Source organism: Equus asinus, chromosome X, assembly GCF_041296235.1.
Source record: "Equus asinus isolate D_3611 breed Donkey chromosome X, EquAss-T2T_v2, whole genome shotgun sequence".
Taxonomy (NCBI): Eukaryota; Metazoa; Chordata; class Mammalia; order Perissodactyla; family Equidae; genus Equus; species Equus asinus.
In genome coordinates, this window is record NC_091820.1 from 114629243 (window position 1) to 114652490 (window position 23248).

At 37.9% G+C, this 23248-nt stretch overlaps 1 protein-coding gene across 1 annotated transcript; it reads left to right on the plus strand.

The window, feature by feature from the left end:
- The first annotated feature begins 1798 nt into the window (after nt 1-1798).
- On the plus strand, nt 1799-21636 carry SH2D1A (SH2 domain containing 1A). Its single transcript, XM_014839224.3, has 4 exons — nt 1799-2109; nt 15195-15258; nt 20089-20230; nt 21267-21636. The coding sequence occupies exons 1-4, from the start codon at nt 1973-1975 to the stop codon at nt 21305-21307; spliced, it is 384 nt and encodes a 127-aa protein (XP_014694710.1). The 5' UTR covers nt 1799-1972; the 3' UTR covers nt 21308-21636.
- Nucleotides 21637-23248: the final 1612 nt, after the last annotated feature.

Here is a 23248-nt window from a genome sequence, read left to right on the forward strand (position 1 = left end):
TTATAAAGAATTCAGGGCGGATTAGCTTCTCACGTCCTTAACATTGGTGTATGCATTCACTCGTCAGGTCAACCTCTTCCTTAACTTGAAGCGTGAAAAAGGATGAGAGGTGGAGTCGGCCATAAAAAAATGAGGCAGGGAGATGATGAGACAATCTTTGTTCAGTTCCCCAGAGCCATCCCCAAATATCATCTCGAATGCTGTTTTATTCTTTATTCTTTATTTTTGGTATTGCAAATGACTGTAGGAGGCTTATGTTTACTTTTTATCTGCTAAGGTTGATAGATTCTAAAGCTGGGCATGCTTCATCAAGAAGGAGAGTTACCACTAGCTGCCACTGAAATCTTACAGGATTGTTCCTAACCATAGCCAGGGGAGAGCAAATATCGGGCTCTGGTGCAAGGCAGCTCTGTGCATCCCATCCACTTGAAGGACATGTGGGGACGTCAAAGTTGTTCTTCCTGTTGAGCTCCCAGCCTTGCCGTGTTCTCGGGGAACTAGGCTCTGAAGTTGTGGAAGAGATACAACAGACAACATAACTTCAGCTATTTAAATTCCGATTTTAAAAGTATTTTACAAAATCAAAAGGAAAAATGTATAAGACCGTTCAGCTTCAAGCATTAAACAAAGTCTTTTTCTAGTGAAAAAGGAGGAAGTTTTTGGGAAATATTACTTCACAGCACATTTTGAAATAAAAGCAAGGCTTTATTTCAGAGAGGGAAGTGAAGGTTGAAAGCTTTTTAAAAATTAATGATAGTTTAGCATCAACTGAAGAAAAAACATATTCTCTATTAACAACAGAGGATAAAAGTTACAACTATCAACACTTGCAATATGATTTTTTTAGGGGTAAAGGAACATTATATTTGTAACTGTCAAATGGTTGAGAAAAACATACGTATATCTAGATAAGATGAAAAGCAAATGAACCAAAATGTTAGCCTTTGGTGAGTCTGGGTGAAGGGTATATGGGAATTTTTGTACTATTTTTTATTTTTTTGGTTTTTATTCATTTTTATTATTTTTTATTGCAGTAACATTGGTTTGTAACATTAAATAAATTTCAAGTATACATTGTAATATGCAATATGATTTAAAACAAGTTTTATGCTCCAAATGCTGAAAGGTGAGCTCTATGACATCAGAGGGCATATACAAGTCCACATAAAGGCTAAACACCACTATATGATTCATTCTGTCATCCAAAGCTCATCAAATAGATAAGTCTGGAACATCTTTGGACATAGACTAATTTTGGTACCTCAATCAGCACTTTGGGATCTTGGACAAGAAGGTAGGAAAAATCAGTATTTGTTCAAGATCAAGATTGCTCAAGAAGACTCGGAAGAGCAAAAGAGGAGGAAGACTGGGGAGGGAGAGAAGATACTTGCCCCAAGTCCCTTGTTCACCTACTCCTTCCGATTCTGTAGGAGCCTCCTGGCTCTGCTCAGTTTTGGTCTCAGAACTTTTGGTCCTTTCATTCTCTGTCAGTATGTTTTTGCCCCACATGAAGGCCATGTACAACTTGCCTCTCTCATCAATCCCTTTGGGGAGTAGTTAAGCTAAGTCATCCCTGGTGTTTGGCCCCTTGGAAAAATGCAAGAACAGAAGCATTACCAAGCATTCCTGTCTGTGTTTGAGGGTCTGCATTGGTAGTGCGGCCCAAATCTTGCAAGGACCTTCTTCCAGTTGTCCTCCCCTCTCCTTATGAACCCTGTGTTGGGGAGGGGGAGTAGGGTGGGGAGGGGGGATGGAACCCTGTGGCAATAACCAAGCTGCTGAATTGCTGAGGTGGTTTTAATTGAAGTGTGAGAAGGAGGTTTTAAGGCAGGTAGACAACATCCTGTTGTTAGGGCACTCCTCTCTCTTTTTTGCACATCTGGCTGCACTGGGAGTCAGGTGGCTGACTCGCGCCTGGTTGCCGTCCCTTCATCCGTCCCACGCCTCGGCCCGCCCAAGAGTCCACCAAGCCATGGATGCGGTGACTGTGTATCATGGCAAAATCAGCCGGGAGACGGGGGAGAAGCTCCTGCTCGCCACAGGTCTGGATGGCAGTTATTTGCTGAGGGACAGCGAGAGTGTCCCGGGCGTGTACTGCCTGTGTGTACTGTGAGTACGTCGCTGCGGTGGCTGGGCCTGGGGCCTGTGGAGGGCATGGGCAGTGGGCACGGATGGAGGGCATGGGCAGTAGGCACGGACGGTGGGGGCTGGAGGCCTCGATAGGCAATGCAAGGGCAGCAGGAGCTTTGTCAAGGCCTCCTTCACTGCCCACCAGACAGCCTCAGGTTCAGCCCAAGGCTGTGGTGGATCATGGTTTGGCCTAGGCCCCTCACTGGGGATTTCACTCCCCGGGCCTCCCGCTTTCCAGAAGGGCCTCACCGGGGCTTTTTAGGGCAGCTGCAGAGAATGCCCTTTTGGGTACAGAAACGCAGCCTAGAATCTACCTCTACTCCGGGAAAGACCCAGACTCCCAACTTCCATTCTGATCTCAATTAGAAGCCAGCGAGGTGGAATCCTGGGATGGTGGACTGGCCATATTTGGGGCCACCAGCTCCTGAGAGAATTGAGAGGCCTTTCCCTAGATCTCCTTAAATCGATTTGGAGGTGTCATCCGAAAGGAAGACCATGAAATTCAGGGAGAGGAAGAAGACTAAGAAACTAATCCATTACTCTAAGAATGCAATGCCGGTTAAGTTAGGATGCTGAGAGGGAGAAGTTTGTGAGTGAAACTGACGCTCTGGATCTGCTTATTTAACTTCCTTTAGAAGAGCTGTGTGGGGGCAAGAGGTTTCAGAAATAGGACCCTTCTTGATAAAAGCTAGGGCTGACAATAGTCGTAAAGAGCATGGAGGGAAAGCACCCTTGTTATGATTCAACTTTGCCCTTTACCTAGGCATGTCTTAGTGTAACACCTCATTTTGAATCAGATGCATCTTCATCTTTGCTCCGGGGCTCCAGAGTCAGGCAGAACTGAGACTTCAAACTGTGCTTGTCCAATGCTAGGCTTATGACCTCGGCAAGTTTACCTCTCAGTCCCTCAGTTTTCTGGTCCATGAAATGGGTATAATATTACTACCTACTTCATAGGATCATGAGGATTAAAGGCTATAATGCAGGGAAAAAGTTTGCACTGGACCTGACACATAGTAAACGTAAGCTATCGTTATTATTATTATATGCCTTTCTTCAGTCGATTTCTTTCAGTACTCATGGGGCATTTCCAAGGAAGTACTTAGCTCAATCACTTTTTGTCAGCAGGATAAAAACAGCTATGAAAAGACCAACTCTGCACAATAGGTTCTAGACAGAAACAAAATGAGGGGAAAAGCTTGGTAGTAATTTTGGTACCTAATGATACACTGCAAACTTTTGAAGTGTCCTCTGGATCAGTGAAGAAAGATTATGCTGAGGCTGGTGTTAGAGGATTGTCATTATTTATATTTTTAAATGGTCAAACCATGTGTATGGCAACTCTCAGGCCATGCTAAATACGTTTATTATAAAAACTTCAAAGGAAATACGTCAAAGTTATTGAATCTCTTGGGCTCAGATCTTTATGCTTTGCTTATATTATTGTTTTTCCCAAGAGGAAACTGGGCAAGGTCAATGACAGCCAACTAGTGTTCTTAGGCTCTTTTCTGATCAAAAGAAGGTAGAGAAGTCAGCGGGCCAGCAAAAGGGGCTGCTTTAGGGAAGCTGACATAGGAGGTAACGGGCCCCTTAACATAAAGGTAAAAAATAAGGTACAAGAGAAGCCTGGGCAGGGGGAGGAGAGCAGGGGACAGTGTGTGAAAAGATGTGCCTAAGGCTTCAGCCACACTGGCCTCTTTGTTATTTCTTAAGCTTGCCAAGCGCGCTCTCCTCTTAGGCTCTTTGCACTTATTGTTCCTTCTGCCTCTTCCCTCAGAGAGGACTTCCGTGACTGCCCTATCTAAAATAAGTGCCCTTTCCCTGGCCCTGTTACACTTTATGACTTTATTTTATTTTTCTTCAAGGAGCTTCAAGCTATGTGACATTTTCTTGTTTACTTATTTATTGCTAGGCTCTCCTGCTAAAATGTAATCTCCACGAGGGCAGGGACATTCATTTATGCACCAAGATCACAGCCTGGCACATAATAGGTATTACGATGCACATTATGAGGCACATAATGGGCACTCAATAAATATTTCTGAATTAATGAATGAATTGTCAAGGCAAATACTGTTCTTTACTGCAAAGCTCTTTGGGCTGATATCAGGAGGCCAGGGTATAGTCTTGGGAAATGACTCAAATTCTCTGGGTCTTGGTTTCCATATTTATAAAACGGGAATAGTAATGTGTGCCCTAACCCCCGCATAAGATTACAGTTGGTGAAATATGCAAGAGAGAAGGACAGCTTTAGCCTTTTGCCCATGTAGGCCAGGACGACATGAGGAATTAATTTAAGCAGGTGGGAAATTCTTAAGCATTTAAGTTTTCACCCAGAATGACTCTTACATAAATGCAGTTTTGATGAGTCTTGGTACTCCATGCAAAACTCCTTATGAAGTAGCAGAATATAGGAGGCAAGTTGGGAGTCCTCCTAGCATGTCTTTTGATGGGCACGCTGGGGCCTCCACGTCTTACAGGGTGATTGCCAGACTGTGCTGCTGAAGGAAGACAAGAGGATCCATTGTCTTTTATGACAGTTGCTCAACTTTTTTGAGCCAAGGGTCCCTTTTGATAAACATAAACATTTCATTTCCCCTTTTTAGTACTACACTGTAGTAACAAAATTAGATTTTATTTTGAAATAAACCACGTACTCATTTTAAACAATAATGCATATGCTTATGACATGCAGTAGAAATAACAATATGAATGATGTCCTATACACATGAACAACACGGTACAGCTAATAAGCATGTATTCGTTATAGGATTCGTTCAGAATAGTTTCTCATTCTGTCTTTTGTTTATTCCCATTATCCAAGGAGGTTTGGTTGAGCTTTAGTTTCTGTAATTTTATTGTAGAATACCACATTGCGTATGCCTTTCGAAGTGAACTTTAAACTATGCTTTCAAGCTGTGCTTGCTCCTTTTCCCAGTTCTGAACCCCCAGTCATGGCCTCTAGATATGGCCTTTTCCTCTGTTCAGTTTTGGAAGATTGAATCTCATAAAGTACTAAAGAAGTTTTCCATTTATAGTATTGCTCACCTTCATTTAAAGTGAATTTTTCTTCCAATTGTTTTCAATAAATAAATCTAGATTTTGTATAATGAGTCTATTAAAATAGTTCCTAATACATACTCATAGAAAATTTGAAAAATGTAGATAATGGAAATGAAGAAAAAATCATCTATAGTTTTATAACTAAAGACAATTATTATTGAAGATTAAGTCAATTTTCTTCTATATTAATTTAAAAATGCTTTGTAAACACACATGTGTTCTTACAATATTATATTCTGCTGCATTTTCCACTTCACATGAAAAAACCCCATTCATATATAAGGTCCTTATGAACAATTTTAAAACATTATTTTTAACGAGTGCATGATAGTCCAACCAGTGAATGTACTATATTTTCCTTAACCAGTTATCTATTTTTAGACGTTTGAATAATTCCATTTTTTTCTATTATAAATTCTATCACGATTCATATTTCAGTCCATAAAGGTTTCTTGTATTTATGATTACTTATAGGGAATTTCAAGATGTGCAATTTCTAGGTCAGGAAACATGAACAGGTTAGGATTCTTCATGTACACATGATCACCAAATATTTTTTCCGAAATGGTTATTCCAATTTTTATGTATGCTCATCAGTAATGATGTATGAGAATGTCCATTTCAGTGCACCCTTCTTAGAAATGAGTATTCTTGTTAAAAAAAATTCTCCTTGAAATTTAGTGTCTCACTATTTCACATTTCGTTGGTTGGTAGTTGAGTGTCTTTTATATGGTTAGGAAGCTATGGTACTTCCTCGTTCATGAATTGGCTCTTTGTGTATTTTGCCCATTTAACCATTTGGATCTTACTATTTTACTTAATACATTAAGTTTTTATATACTAATCTTTGATCTGTTACAAGTATTTTTTTCTGAGTTTGGTGTTTGCCATTGCTTTTCCTTGACACACAAAAAATTAATATTTTTAGTAGTCAAATCCGTCACTCCTTTTCTTTGTTTTTGATTTCTTCCTCTGCTTTCCAGGTTAGAAAGTGCTTTCTCCTCCATAGATGTCATAAAACTTCATTTTTTGTTTTAAATTTTTGGTTTGGTTCATTTACATTTAACTCTTTAACTCCATTTGGAATTTTATTTTGATGTGGAAAAAGGATCTAATTTGATTTTATTTTGAAATAGCTAACAATTGTCCCAATATAATTTATAAATAGAACTTCCATTCCACATGGCTTTATTAACCTTCCTTGCCATATATTAAATTCTTTCATATGATAGTTATAGCTTTGCAACTATCTATTTGGCTCAATTGATCTGTGTACGCTTGTACTACTAGAACTGTAGTATGATAATGTTTTAATACATTAAAAAATTATTCGCTATTCTTATCTGTTGGTTCCTCAAGATGAAATCTAGAATAATTCTGTTAAATTAAAAAAAATCCCATTGGGATTACATTAAGCTCATTAATAAATTAAGGAGGAATTTTCATCTTTAAAGAATTTAGTTTTTCCATCCAAAAACCTGATAGATCTCTCCATCTATTAATTTTTAAAATTTACATCTATTTACAAAACTCCAGTAGAGTTTCCTGTTTTTCTTCCTATAGGTCTTGCAGAATTTTTGTTAAGTTTATTTTGAGTTATTGTGTATGTGAATATGTGTTGATTTTTTGTTTCTATTATAAATGGAATCTTTTTCCACCATATTTTCTGTTGCATAGGAAAGCCACTGACTTTGTGTACTTTTCTTATATTCATCCAGTATACTAAACACTCTTATTTATTTTTTTATTTTATTTTATTATTTTATTTTATTACTTTTTTTGAAGAAGATTATCCCTGAGCTAACATCTGCCGCCAATCCTCCTTTTTTTTTGCCGAGGAAGGCTGGCCCTGAGCTCACATCTGTGCCCATCTTCCTCTACTTTATATGTGGGACGCCTACCACAGCATGGCTTGCCAAGCGGTGCCATGTCTGCACCCGGGATCCGAACCAGCGAACCCTGGGCCACCAAAGCAGAACACGCGCACTTAACCGCTGTGCCATCGGGCCAGCCCCTAAATGCTCTTATTAATGCAAATAGTTTTTATTTTGTTTTAGTCTTTTTGGTTTTCATGATATATTGTTTCTTTTCACTAAGGTACATATAAGCTCTCAGATTTCTTCCCTTCCCACCCTCAATGTAGACAGCCATTGGGAAAGTCCTAAATGCCCACGGGGATACTTCACTGGTGATAAGAGAAAAACTAATTTAAAGTATTTAAAATAACTAGCTTAAAGAAATAGTTTATTTCCATAATTAGCATCTTTCTGTACATATCTGACTTTGCTACTTAAGTAATGGAAGATTTGGAAGAAAAAATGCTATTATATTCTTTAGCCTCAAGGACACATAATGAAGTCATTTGACATATGTATCTTTAGATAAAAGGATAATTATCTTTTTATCTTTTCAGATTAAAAGATGACTGGGAATAAAGTGCCTATCAAACAAATTGAACTGGAGAAATGGGGGAAGGAGCAGAGACAAAATAAAATTCCAGCTTATCAGTTGTAGTAGAGGGGAACAGTATGGCAAAGAACTCGAAAGAATGAGAAATTATAACAACTTACAGTTAGTTTTTTAATACAATAGGATATGTGTGTTGGTGCCACATTTATCTTCATGATAATTTAGGTCACCAGAATTATTTTGGATTATCTGAGTACAATCTATTAATGGCAGAGCAAGCCAGAAGGCCAGCCTGGTATTAAGTTTGCAACCCATAAATCACCAAATGGACAATTCACAGGCCAGTAAATCAAGTGCTGAATCTGACAATGTACAATTGAAGTTGCAAGATTGGTCTGAAGATGCCATTTAGCTTAAGTGAAGGAGAAGTCTGTGTTGACCTCTTTTGGCCTCTCCCCATGTAGCCTCTTCCCTTCAGCCCCTTTCTTCATCCTTCCCCTCAGTGGACACCGCTAGCCCTAAGAACTGTGCTTTTGGATTCACCTTAAGACAATTTGTTAATTCATTTCCTCTGATATAAGAGACGCAGCATAGAAAGGTGCTTAAGAGCCCAGATCTTCCAGCCAGACCCTCTGGGTGTGCATCCTAACTCTGGCCCTCAACTAGCTATTTTACCTTGGTCAAGTTACTTAAAGTTTCTGTGTCTCAGGTTCTTTTTCTGTGAAAAAGGGGATAGTGATAATAGTGCTTACCTCATAGGGTTGTCATGTGGATTATTGCATGAGTTAATATTTATAGTTAACATGTAGTAGGTGTTGTTAATATAAATAAAAGATCTATAAACAATTACAATCCAAAGTTAGGCCATCATAAGAGTACATAAATAAAACATTATGTGGCAGTTCAGGGGAAGAAGAGATTATATTTATTGTCATGACTCATCGAAACTGGTATTACATAGTTTTACCATCAGGCTTGAAGTTGAATGACTTTTGACGGTTCTGAAAATTCACATTCACTCTGAAAGAATGAAGATTGGGCCATTGGAAATTTGGAAACCTCTTGAATCAGAATATAATCTCAATAATGTTGGCTTTGTGTAGGATACCATTCCTGTGGATATAAAAGTTCTGAAATATTTATTAATGAATCAGTCACGTTATAATTGCACCTTGAATTTTGCACGTAGCCTTAGTTTGTACAGGAGTCCCCCTTATCTTCAGTTTCGCTTTCCATGGTTTCAGTTACCCATGGTCAAACGTGGTCTGAAAATATTAAATGGAAAATTGCAGAAATAAGCAATTCATATATTTTAAATTGTGTGCTGTACTGAGTAGGGCGATAAAATCTTGCGTCCTCCCACCCGGGCCGTGAACCATCCCTTTGCCCAGCGTATCCGTGCTGTGTGCGCTATAGCACGGCAGTCACTTGGTAGCTACACGGTAGTCACTTGGTAGTTATCAGATCGACTCTCGCAGTACCACACTGCTTGTGTTCAAGTCGCCCTTATTTTACTTAATAATGGCCCCAAAGTGCAAGAGTAGTGATGCTGGCAATTTAGATATCCCAAAGAGAAGTTATTGTTGTTAATCTATTCCTGTGCCTAAGTTATAAATTAAACTTTATCATAGGCATGTATGTATAGGAAAAACAGTCTATATAGGGTTTAGTAATATCTGTGGTTTCAGGCATCCACTGGGGTCTTGGAACGTATTCCCCGGGGATAAGGGGTAACTACTCTATAGACATAGCATGGGCACTGGCTTGCTTTATTTGCCACGTCATGAAGTCAGAGGTAGCTAAACTTTTTCTTTTGTGTAGTCCTTGAAGTGGTATAAAGAAGGAATTGATGTGGTTTTGTCAGTTCTAAACCAAGATCTGTCCCCAACACTGACCCCTTGAACAAATAAGAAATGTCAGGTTGCTTTCTTCTTGTCTATTTATAACCAGAATACTTTTTTAAGAGTTGGGAACAGTTTTTGAGAAAATGAAGGCAAATTTTAATATTAGCCGGGACTGAATCAATACGTACTTTGTAGTCATTAAAATGAAAAATATTAGTTAAGAAAATTAATTAATGCCAACAACAAAAAATCCTCTATTATTTTCTAGATTTTTTTCATGACACATTTTAAATTTCAGGGTTATCAACAAGACTGACAAAAGTTTGATGGAGAAAGAAGTTAAAATTACACTACTTTCTTGGTTTGTCTGTATTAATGGAGGGAATCAGAGGAAAGATCACCCTAAAAGGGATGTAACAGTTTTTAAAAATGAATGATATTTTTTAGATTTGTGATTTGCTTAGTTTAGATTTGTAAAGCTCCAAATTGTAATTTTGCTTCTTTTTCTTTAAAAAAAGTTATTAGTCATTTATATAACTTTATAGGAAAATTAATATGCAAGGTTGCATTTCTATTAGTTTAAATTTACTTCTGGTTTATATACATACAAGGGCAGGCAGTTTTGAACAGTTGTAGTCCGAATGGCATCTCTTTGTATCCACTTTTTCATATACCATCATTTTATATCAACATGGTCCATGTGCTTAAAATTTTTTGAAAAATACAGAATTCTGATACCTTTGAATTTCAGCATAATTTTGAACCATTCTTTCTGCTACCATTTCCTTATTTTGAGTAACATTCTTTGTTTAGAGATACTTAGGTGAATTCCATTTTTTTCACTATTAAAATAGAACTACTATGAAAATCTGTGTCAAATGCTTTTTCCTTCTGATTCCTTGGAATGTATGAAGATAAGCGAGGTCATTAGGTCAAAAATATGCATGATTCTATAGCTCTTGTTATTACTTGCCAATTTATTTCCAAAAGAGTGATTTTTTTCAGCAGACAGGGAAAGAGTAGGTGTAGTTTGAAAAAACATATTGAATATTTTAATTTAATTTTATAATATAAAATTATTGTTTCGTACTAAAAGCTACAGAAAACAAAACTATGAAATCTTGTTGGGGAAGAGGGAGTAAATAGTTCAGAAACACTGCTCTGTGAAAAGTGAAACAATTGAAAAAGCTTCAGCTTATATGTAAATAAAATTGCATTCTCAAAGCATAGACTGAGTGACTATGGGAGAGGTGGCACCGAAGTACCCTGGGTGAGTGAAAGAAGCCAGCTTGACTTTGGGGAAATTACCATCAATATTCCCAATAAGGTGTGAGCATTCTCTTTGAATTTAGTCAGTCCTTCTGGAACGTTAATGTTCTTACAAATCACCTGGGAATCTTGCTAAAATGCAGATTCTGATTCAGCAGTTCTCTACATTTCTAACATGCTCACAGGTGATGCTGATGTTATTATCCCGGGAATGGTCATTTGAATCGCACTGTTTTGGATCTCTTCCATCCATGACAGATGATAATGTAGTCAACGTATGAGTTGACTGCCTGCGATCCTTGGTCAGTTACTTCAGCGACTTGAAAGTGGAAGAGATGAACTGCTGGCTTATTTGAGGGGTGAAGCGATTTTGCTCATTCAGAAATTTGAGGGGTTGGGAAGTAGGAAATTGTTAATATTAGATGGGTTAATCACAAGAAGTTTTATGTGCCACTGACACCTGGTTGTTCAGAGACTGAAGGAGGTAAGGACTTTTGAAGTGGTACTCAGGTTCCTGCTGCTTAACTGAAAGTGAGATAAGATCAGATTCGTTAGGAAACAATTTTCAAAACAGACTCTTTTATTTTGACTAAATGAGGCTGAATGATAGTAGGGAGATAGACTCATTGTACTTTTTAGAGACCCACTGTTTTAGAAAGTGGAAAACCGGTTGCTTATGATTTTGTTTGCTTTGTTGCTGAGATTTTAAATAATGCGTTTCTACATCACCTTTAATGATACCAAGTTATTGCCATTAATTGCTTCCCATAGGGAAAATGGAACTAAAGGCCTATGCCATTTCCCTGCTTCTATCTCCATTTTCTTGCGTGACTTCAAGAAAATCACTTAAAGCCTTATGTTTCAAGTTCCCATGGTGAAAAATGGAAATCAATGCTCTTACCTTGTTTCCCCTAAAGTACTTAATGAAATCAGTGGGTTTTGAGATAGATTTTGATTGCTTAAAAAAACAAAAGACTTTAACAATATAATATTTTATGTTTATTTAGCATATTATATATGCATATATCAGGCTATTTTATATATGATCTAATTATTCTGGCAAACTTTCATATCAAAAATGAAACATTTCCTGTAATCACACCGACAATTAAATTGACGTTTTTTTTGGTTTTGCAAATCAAATGAACCTGATTAGAGTGTTTTAGGTGTATATTTTTTGTCCTTTAATCAGTACTGATGGATATTGATTAAAGATATAGTAATTTAATCCACATCTTTAAAGACTTTTAGTTCTAAAGGGGGTAAATGGAAAATGAGGTCAATTACTCAAGCATGACCCTCTGTTTGGAATGCTTTAGAATTATCCATTCTTTTAAGTTTAAACACATTTATTTTTACCAGAGTTTACCATGTATTCTAACCAAAGATCTATATTGACCCAAACTTGTGCCTAAGAATAACAATCAGAAAATGTCTTAAATAAAGCTCTGTTGATCCAGATTCACATTCATAGTTTGAAATAATTCAGAATAAAGTTTACCTTACTTTTCTATGAAGTAAAAGTTTGTCAGGCAAATTAAGTAGCATTACTGTATATACTAAAATATAGTAAAGAATCTATATCCATTACAGTGTGGAGATCAAGAGCTGGGGATCTGGAGTCCAGTAGGCCTGATGCAAATCCTTTCTTTGCTGCTTGGTCTCTAGTGTGGCTTTGGTTACTTAACTTCTCGAAGTCTCAGTTTCCTCATCTATAAAATGAATTTCACAATGTAAAGCTCATAGAATTGTTGTGGGGGTCCAAAAGAGATAACGCATGTGCTATGGTTGAATCGTGTCTTTGTCGAATTCGTACGTTGAAGCCATAACTCCCAATGTGGCTGTATTTGGAGATAGGGCCTTTAGGAATTAATGAAGGTTAAATGAGGTCATAAAGGTAGGGCCCTATTCCAATAGGATTGGTGGCCTTATAAGAAGAAGAAGAAGAGAGAGAGCTCTCTCTCTCTGTGCACGCACACAAGGAAGAGGTCATGTGAGCACACAGCAAGAAAGTGGCTGCCTACAAGCCAAGAGAAGAGGCCTCAGAATGAAAACTATGTTGCTGGCACCTTGATCTTGGACTTCCAACTGCCAGAACTGTGAGAAAATAAATTTCTTTTGTTTAAGACACTCAGTCTGTGGTATTTTGTTATGGCAGCCTGAGCGGACAAATATAGATTTTGGTACCAAGAAGTACGTTACTGCTGTAACAAAAATCTAAACATGTGGAAGGGGCTTTGGAGCTGGGTAATGGGTAGAGGCTAGGAGTTTGGAGGCGCAGGCTAGCAAAGCCCTGCTTTGCCGTGAACACAGCGTTGATAGAATTATGGATGTTAAAGGTCATTCTGGTGAGGTCTCAGGTGGAAATCAGGAACACGTTATTGGAAATTAGAGGAAAGGATATCCCTGTTGTAAAAGGCAAAGAATTTGGCTGAACTGTGCTCTAGTATTTTGTGGAAGGTCGAACTTGCAAATTGGATATTTACCTGGAGAGATTTCTAAGCGTAGTGTTCCTCCTGAATGCTTATAGTAAAATGGAAAGCGAGAGAGATGAATTGAGGAAAGAATTGTTAAGCAAAGAAAAACCAGAACTTAAATATTTGGAAAATTCTCAGCCTACCCATACGGCAAAAAATGGGGAAGCTTGTTCTGGAGAGAACACAAAGGGTATGGTTAGACAATCACTCCTTAAGGAGATTCCCCATGATGTTAACTAGCCATCTCAGCAGAAGCCAGGAGTAGAGTTTGGACCAAAGCATCAGAGACACTGTCAGTTTGGACCAAAGGGAACAGGACAGAACAATAGAGTAATTTGTCTGCAAACATGCTTTATCTTTCAAGAAAAGGGAAGGACCCTGAAGGCGATTCAGAGATCATCAGGGATGCCACTCCCACCACAGGCCCAGAGTGCACAGGCCCCTGGCTGGGGGGTGGGCTGCTTCCACCTAGGTTTCAAAGGTGGGATCAATGCCCAAAAGAGCCAAGTGGGTGGGGTCGCTCTTGCAGAGCGGTGGGGGTGACGGACTCACCCAATGGGCCTGGAGGCTAGAGCATCAGTCCAAAGAGGAATATTCTCCAACATTAAGACCTAATGGAATTTGCCTTAGGAGATTTTGGACGTTGTTGGGACTCATCACCCCTTTTTTTCTTCCAATATCTCCCTTTTGGAATGGGAATGTCTATCCTATGCCTGTCCTGTCACTGTATTTTGGGAGCACATAACTTGTCTGGGCTGGAGAGGAATTTTGCCTCAGGATGTCTCAAGTCTCACTCATATCTAATTAGATACCATTTAGATGAGATTTTGGACTTTAGACTTTAGAGCTGATGCTAGAATGAGTTAAGACTTTGGGGGCTATTGAGATGGAATGAATGTATTTTGCATGTGAGAAGGATGTGAATTTAGGGGCACCAGTGGTGGGATGCTACGGACTGAATCATGTCCCCTGCAAATTCATATGTTGAAGCCTAACACCTAATGTGGCTGTATTTGGAGATAGACCTTTAGGATGTATTTAAGGTTAAATGAAGCCATAAGGGTGAGGCTCTAATCCAATAGGATTGGTGGCCTTATAAGAAGAAGACAGAGAGATCGCTCTCTCCGTGCATGCACACAAAGAAGAGCTCATGTGAGCACGTAGCAATAAGACGGCCACCTACAAGCCAAGAGAAGAAGGCTCAGAATGAAACCTATGTTGCTGGCACTTTGATCTTGGACTTCCAACCTCCAGAACTCTGAGAAAATAAATTTCTTTTGTTTAAGCCACCCAGTCTATGATATTTTGCTGTGGCAGCTGGAGCAAACTAATATCGCATGTAAAACTCTTGGCATGTAGTAGAAATCAACAGCACAAATGTGCAGTATGCATACACCCTGAGTTAAGGGGGAAGTGCTTACCCGATCTAAAAGGACACGCTGCTTTCGAGTAGTTTAACAGGACCCCTTTTTAATTCAAATTGCTATTACTGCTGTATTATAGTATAACATATTAAAGTAACATAGCAATAGTAATATAGGAATATAGTATTATATTTATAATTAATATTATTATTACTATTAATTTAAGTGGGCCTGATAGTACCTTATCCCAGTGAAATGTTTTTTTCTTACGGCTTGATATGTACTTAAAAATAATGACTACACTTTGTTAAATCTATTTAACAATTTGTGATTTTTACCAATTACAACAAGTCTCTAGTTTCTTTCTGTCCAGTCTCTCAACTAGACAAATCCTTAGGAGTGTAAGCTCCCACATTAAAAGAAAAATGAAAAGATAAAGAGGCGTACTGGAAACTGCGATTAGCCAGATAGAGTATGCAAGCAAATTAGATTCCCCAGGCCTTTCTTCCTACGAATACAATGGTGCCATATACGTGTGTCCCAGAGTGTGTAACATTGTTTATAACAGTTAAGCTCAAATTTAGAGCATCCATTGTTCTTTTGGAATTTTTCAGTAATGGAAGTTTATTCTTTCACAGGTATCAAGGTTACATTTATACATACCGAGTGTCCCAGACAGAAACAGGTTCTTGGAGCGCTGAGGTATAGCTCTTTTATTTGTTTTTACTTCTGTGGGTATCAGGGAGGTGGTTGAAATTTAGACTGCTTTTATAAAAGAGTTATCAAATCCTACATTCTCAAAATATTCATCATGTTCAAATCACTAAAGCTCCAATCCAAAATTGTTCATGGGCCATTAAGAAGCCTTTAGAGGGGCTGGCCCCATGGTGGAGTGGTTAAGTTCGTGCGCTCCGCTTTGGCGGCCCAGAGTTTCGCCGGTTCGGAACCTGGGCAGGGACATGGCACTGCTTATCAGGCCATGCTGAGGCAGCATCCCACATGCCACAACTAGAAGGACCCACAACTAAAAATATACAACTAGGTACTGGGGGGATTTGGGGAGAAAAAGCAGAAGCAAAAAAAAAGAAGCCTTTAGAGAATTTTGGCCCCGGTTCTGTTCAACAACCATTGTATGAAGTGGTCTCACTTTGAGTGAAGAAATAAAAAAGTTGAAAGATTGTATCAAAAATACAGTGTCTATGCAAAATTTTAGAAGCATATAAAATATGTAAAATAATTAAAATCAGCAATTATTTATTGAATGATGCTAATATCAGCGTTGGTGCTATGGGGGATTGAACAACATGACTCCTGTTTTCTAAAAGGCCACAATATGCTTAGGGAGATACCTCATGAATTAAACAGCAGTCAGAGAGCCTGTCCTTTGCTGTCAGGTGGATTTGGGTTTCAAGTCTGGTCCCCCTTCCTCTCTGAGAGGTCTGTGATTTTGGGCAGGTTGCTTAACTTTTTTATGAACCAGTTTCTTGATTTGTAAAATGAGCCTAAGAATAGTCCTTTACTCATAGGGCTTATTTTGAAGATTAAACGCAATAATGTGTATAAAGAAAGCTCTTAGTCACGGGACGTAGTACATAGTAAGCCCTCAAAAATGTGAACTTGCCCAAATTGCTGAAGGTGATTGCAGTCAAGTGCTAAATTAGCTAGCATAGGAATTCAAAGAAGGGAGGATTTTCCAAGTATCAGGGTAATGAGGGCTGCTCTATGTGTGGAGACAGGATGCTCAGCTGAGCCACGTGAGAAGAACATGGATAGGCAGAAGAGAGACAGAGGGAACTTTGCAGTGGGTTTTAAGCTTGCTCTGCAAAATCCTAAGGTTCATCTACCTGGGTGCCTTGAGGTTGCCTGGGGGGTTACAGAGGGAGAAGAGGACATAAGCGGGTATGGTTTTGGGTCCCCAATTAATCTTTAATCTGAGAAGGTCCCTTTTATTTTGCTTATCAACTGGGGCTCTGAGTAAGATTTCATTAGAAAAATGGGTTCTGATGGCTTTGAAAACATTTGAAAGTCACTGTACCATTGCAAAGAATGCCTGTAGAGTGAATGTATTTCCATGTACCAGGGTAGTACATCGCATACTACCAATGTAGAAGTCTCTACAACTGGAACTTTTGACCTCAAATTCTTTCTCTGATTTCTGACTCCTTCAAACAGGCTGTCTTTCTAATGAAAGCACTTCATTATGAGCTGTTTGAAAACATAAATGCTAATATCAACCTCTATTAATAAGGCAATCAATCTATGCATTTAAGAACCTCTAAAGTCTAGACTTGAAAAAATTAAAATAGTTCTAACCTTTACAAATTCATCAGTTAACTAGAAAGCACAAATTGCAGACTACAAATGTTTTAAACTACTGAAATGAATTAGGGCAAGTTTTCAAACACATTGTTGCTTTATAGCAGGATAATTAATACTGCAATACTAATTATAGGAAAAGCAATACCATTTCTATTCAAAACTATTTATGCCTGTTTATTTTTGAAAATTCTCTGTATCTCTGCAGAGGTGATTGAATAAGAAAGTAAACTTTACTTATTATGAAGAATAGCTGTGTATGATATATACGTATATATTTGTACATAATTTGACCAGAAATAGTTTTTTTCCCCGTAGAGAAGTAGCCTTCGGCTGCTGAAGAATATTCTTTATGGAAAGGATCTTAAATTTTTAGGGTTTAGCTAACCTAGTCTTTAAACTAGTTTTCTTTCATTTCAAGTATAACATTGTATGCAGATTGTTACATGCTTGTCATCTTGTTAAGGAAGAGAAGGCTTGTTGAACATAAATGCTCTCTCACCCTGTTGTCTGGTCTGACTCCCTTTATACAATAATATTGTAATTATCTGCACCAAGAGAGCAGAAGATTGGCATGTTTTCTCCAAAGGGAAATCAGTTAAAAAAAACTCTTTAGATTTGTTTTTGAAATGCATTTTTTTCTATCTACTAAATTTCCCCTCTTAGTTACGTTTGTGCTAAGGTGAATATTAAACTAGTGTGCATTCTCAGAGCTCGTATCACCTGACTGGAAGAAATTTCTCTAGAGCATATTGAAGACCAGCTGTGATCCAAAAATGTTTCCGTGGAAAACTAAGAGATGACAGTATGGGAATTGGGCAAATTTGAACAATAGCTGAGTTTAGCAACAGGATGGGAATTGTCAGGGGTACAATTCTTGTGGTAAATGTATTTTCAAAATTGGATAAATGACATATTTATACTGCTTTTTGGAACAATGCTTTAGTTTGCCACACTGCAGGGAAAATCATGGCAGTAGCACTCCATCCTCTGTGCAAAGATTGTCCTAGAAATCTAGGTAGATCTGAGATTTGTTTCAAAGAGTGGAATAAAATTGAACCCTGGATCCACTGAATTACGAAAGACAAATATTATGTGAATTTCTAGTTTTAGGTAGACTTTTAGCTTATATCATTACCTAGTGTATTAACTTACCTAAAGTGACAGGCTAAAATTTTGCTCAATTGTTAATTCAGAGAATTCTACATAGAGTCGCTTATCATTTATTAATATGTGCATTGTCAGCAGTACATTGTGAAAAACGTACTAATGTCCCCCTGCCAACTTCAGTACCTTTGGGCTTTTCTGGATATTTGATCATCAGTAGATGTTAAATAATTTTACTTATTAACCTAAGCAAAGCACTACAAATTAGGTAAATCGTTTGCCAACGAAACATTGTATCCCAAATTAAAATTGTTTCCATACATGCAGTGCTATTATTCCTCTCTGTTAGCATGGATAATCGAGTGTTAACTGTGTCTAAGTCCCCATGAAAAAGATGCTTCTGTTGATAAATGGTTTTACAAGCCACAAGAACAGCTAAAAAGATGTGTGGTTTGAAATTTTTTCACACTGGGAGAGGGTGTAGTTTCTCTTTTGGTTGGTGACACTAACTTCACTAGAACCTGTTTGGTCTAGTCCTAATCTGAAAGGCAAGACACTGGATCCTGGGCTCTAGAACCACTTCTGCCTCTGGTTGTCTGTGTGACCTTGGGCAAGCTGAATTATCTTTCTGTATTTACGTTTTCTTATCTGTCAAGTGGGAATAACCAAATCAGCCAATAACTGCCAATTTGTGAGGAAATAGTGGGGGGAAGAGACGGGAAAGTGCTTTGAAAATGAAAAAGTGCTCTAAGGAAGATACAAGGAGGTGTCTTGTGCCTATGACCTGCCTTTGCAATTTGGAGATTCTATCTTGGAGCCAAAGAACTGTTTAGACCCCTGTAAGAATGGCCATGCTATTTTGGATGAGGTCTCAACAGAGTTCTGGGAAGGTGTTTTGACCAGAGGGATGGAGCTGAGTGGGAGGATATTCCACACCTACTGAGGCTCCTAGTGGAGCCTATGAGTGGACACTAATTTAAAGCTAAAAATAACTTTTTCAGTGTTTTCAATGAAAAATTACTTACCCCAATGTAGGAAATGACCGAGAGTTACTATCTTCAGCTTTGAGTCTAGTTGGCAAAAGTCTGCATGCTAGCCTTCAAGTTTTCTCCTTAAATGCTAACAAACAGCTCCCACCTCAAAAACCTTCCAGATGGAAGAGCTGAAAGACAGATTTCTAAAAAAAAAAAAACTAGTCATTGTTCAGTTGCTTATAGCAATGCTATTTTATTTCATGTAAAATGACAGTTTGGGGCTGATGCCTAAAGCTTGGCTCATAAGCTTTTGCGATAAATTGTTGTTGATTTCAAGCCATGTCTTTGGAAGAGAGTTGATGTCAGGAAAGGAGCATATTTTAATAGTCACCTGCAAATAATGATCTCTTCAAAAACAAACAAATAAATAAATAAAGGTGACCTTATATAGTCTTTCATTTTTGTGTCATAGAGAAAACCTTGTCAGAGTGAAGTGTTGACAGAGAGGGCAATTTTGGGGAGGTTAGGGAAGTTTCCGAAAGAGGAAAAAATTGAATGTGAAGGATGAGGCAGGACATATTGGGAGGTGAAAGAGTGTGAGGACTAACTAGCCATGCGTTGAGTGTATCATAGCAGTCAATTTTTAACTTCCTGTGGAGCGTTTTATATTGTGGAGTGAGAACAAGGAGGATGGGTTGGTGGTGGTGGTTTTTGTTGTTGTTTTTTTGGTTCTTCAGTCTTTTTACTAACGACCTGTAGGATCTGTGTTTTTTCTGTGTTTACCTGCATCCTCTCTGCTGGTGAATTTATTGTGGGGAATGGCCTGTATACCCTTAGAGGTTCGGTTTGTATAATGGGCAGCAGGCAGGAAGAGCAGGGCGATGAGCAAGAGCTTGTACAATCTAATACCACCCTTGGGAGAACTGAAATGACAGCTCATTAGCTCCTCTTGCAGGGAAATTCAGCCAACCAAAGTAAGCTCTTCCGGAATGTTGTTTTTCCTTCTTCCTTTGTTTTCAAATATTTGAGCAAGTTACACAAATGTTACCTCTCTAAGCATCCCTCACACATTTCAGAGGCCTTTTTGTATCACTATGAGGTATGTGAATAATTTGCTTGGCCTTTTATTTTCCAGACAGCACCTGGGGTACATAAAAGATTTTTCCGGAAAATAAAAAATCTCATTTCAGCATTTCAGAAGCCAGATCAAGGCATTGTAATACCTCTGCAGTATCCAGTTGAGAAGTCTTCAGCTAGAAGTACACAAAGTACTACAGGTATGATGTACTGTTAATTTTTGACAGGGTTTGGAAGCGCAGGGTTTTGAGTCAAGCTATTCATAAACATATAGGAAGTTCTGTAAGAAAAATGCAATGAGAAAGTAGATGTAGTCAGCAAACCAAGTGAGAGGAGGCTATTCCCATGCTGTGATTTCAATATGTCGTACTGTAAACTTTTAATAAAACTCTGCAAAAATGTAAAAAATTCTATAAGCCCCAAACATTTTCATCTCTCTTGTCCTGTCTTGTTCTTCCCAGTCGCTTATGTCAATATGTAAGTACCATTTCACTTCACTAATTCAGACACAAATAATTTGAAAGATGGGACAATTCGGAGAACACTTGGGCTGTCCTTTAACTTTGCTTAGTAAACTAACTTTTCCCTTCAGGGATGGAAAGGCTAATTGTTAGCCTGGCCCACAAGATCCTGATTTCTGAATTTGTAGTGCTTGAATTAATGTAATTTTGTTGTAGCAATGGAAGTTAAATTAGTAGACTTTATTGTTCCACAGGCACAGATTGTTACATCTCCCGAGCAAAGCTATTTTAGCGTATGTGTCAAGCTAATGACTGAATACTCGCCAATGTTTGCAGCTATCAGCTATGTGATCGGCCACTCATCTATTGAAAGGGGTTAGTCATTTGTTTGGAGCAAGAGGATATGCCTTGATTGAAACAATAAGTATTTTTTATAAAAGAAAGTGAGCTGTTATATCCTTTTTTGACAGGGACCCAGGCTCAGGCATAAACTAACAATTAGACTCAGATGGTAAATTAAATTAGTGAATAGTTAGCCTTTATAATGGAAATATCAATAAACTCCAATTTACAAATTGGCTAACTGTTCTTTTCTGCACTGTATTCCATTCTTTATAACTCAGTTTTAAATACTAGTTGCTTGAGCTATATCATTGGGTTGTATCTGTGAGCTTTATGCAGTTGGAAATTTTATGATTATAAGTTCGAGTTAACCTGTAATTTTAATAGCTTGTAAGTTGATCTGTTGTTGATTTCTGTTATTATTTTCCTTTAGGGAGAAGAGAAGATCCTGATGTCTTCCTGAAAGCACCATGAAGAAAAATAAAATACCTTGTACTTTATTTTCAGTAATTTAAATATATGCTAAGTCTTATATATTGTAGATAATACAGTTCAGTGAGCTATAAATGTATTTCTAAAACCCTCATAGTCCTGTAATGGAAGCATCTAGTGTGATGTTAAAGCTGAAATGGACTTTGCGGATAACGAGGAGCTTTGAAATGAGGATTGGGAAAAATAATTCCACAGGTTATTTTCAGTTATTTACAAATGGAAAACGATTTAAAACATAATGATACTTTATAAAAGATTAATGTCAATTCTTGTCAAATATAAATAAAAATAATCCTCAGTTTTTCTCAAAACACCATTTTTAGTGAAATATTATTTGATAGTAAATGATTTTAAAATGTCTTGCTTGATCACGCGGTGGGAAGCTGGTTCATGCCCCTCGTCATTGTCATGTGCGGTTCCACATTAGGTATTATGCTCTCCACTAGCTATGGCATTGTAGGCTCTTTCGGGATTTGTAAAGCTTTGCACTGTGCGCTAAAACAAGTACCAGATAGAGTGAAGAATTTCTGTTTAATTCTGAAAGCAAGCTCCTCGCCTAGTGTAAAATCCACAGACCAATCTGGAGTTTAAAAATCCCATAATTTAAAATATGCTCTAAATGTTTACTATATTTGATGCTACAGGATTTGAAATTGTATTACAAATCAGACAAAGTGGACTTTTCTTCTTTTTATCTCCACCCCAGTTGTTGCTACTCCATGTAAACCCTCATTCTGAAGGGAAGCTTCAGCAGCTGCAGCTCCGGAGTAGCTGATTTACAAGCAGTCTTCCTATTCGGTAGCCCTACAAGGCCATTGGAAAGCCTATGGTCACACTAATTCTTAACGATTCCAAGTGATTGCAACCTAAGTGAGAGCCAAGATTTTACGCAGTGATGGGTATTTGTATTTTCTTCTTGCATTTCTATTCTCATGACTCTTGTGATTTCATTACATGTCAAGTTGCTTCAGGGCTCATAGAATTCAGTCATTCAACAAACGCAATAGGCACTGGGGTAGAGAAGTAAAACACCTTGCCCTCAGCTCAGGCAGCTCATAGAATTCAGTCATTCAACAAACGCAATAGGCACTGGGGTAGAGAAGTAAAACACCTTGCCCTCAGCTCAGGCAGCTCACTGTCTAGTTGGACAAGAAAACAATAACAAAAGACAATTAAAAAAAGCAACAATAAAAGACAAGAAAATAATGATAAAAGGTAATAAGTACATGGTAAGTGAGGGTCCCAATGTGTCTGTAGATCTGTCTTTAGAGGCAGAATGAGTCAATACAAATACTTTGGTCCATGGTCTATAGGAAAAGGCTGAGTTTCATTGTAAACTAATAAACTGGAACTCTGGGTTGTACATGAGTAGTGGTTAATAATTAGTGGACTGCCAAGAGACAGCTACTCTCTGTGTGCTGGCAAGATCTGATTTCTGAGTGTTTAACATGGATGCTATGGGAGTGCAAAGATGGAGGATGGCCACAATAATGTCTTGTGGGCTGTTTACCATTAGTAGAAGTACAAGCATCACTTTAACTTGCAAAGGAATTCAGAAAGCCGACTTTCAAAATAAAATGCATATGTTTAGATAATTTTTAATTATTTGTAGTTTGGGTTTAAATTTTAATAGGTGTAAGCAATTTTTACTCTCTCTAATTTGTTCATTCTGGAATAATCCTAAATATATGAATTATGTTTACATGTTCCTTTACCAGAGCCTTTTCCGAAAGAGCTTTTTGAATCATTAATGGTCTTTTATATTTTAATAAAATATTTGAAAGCTTTATTTACTTAATTTGTGTTAAAATATTCCTTTAAAAATGTTCAAAAATAGGTGCTATTAATATAGTAAATAAAGCATTGATGAAGGCCTTCTTATCATATTGGACCGATTCCCTGAGAAAGGTAAGTGCTTTTCTG

What these genes read in the sequence shown, in the direction of transcription:
- SH2D1A (XM_014839224.3), top strand. Translation starts at nt 1,973, where the DNA reads ATGGATGCGGTGACTGTGTATCATGGCAAAATCAGCCGGGAGACGGGG. An exon ending in CAGGTTCTTGGAGCGCTGAG is followed by an intron (nt 15,259 to 20,088) that starts GTATAGCTCTTT and finishes TTTATTTTCCAG; the next exon opens with ACAGCACCTGGGGTACATAA. An exon ending in AAGTACACAAAGTACTACAG is followed by an intron (nt 20,231 to 21,266) that starts GTATGATGTACT and finishes ATTTTCCTTTAG; the next exon opens with GGAGAAGAGAAGATCCTGAT.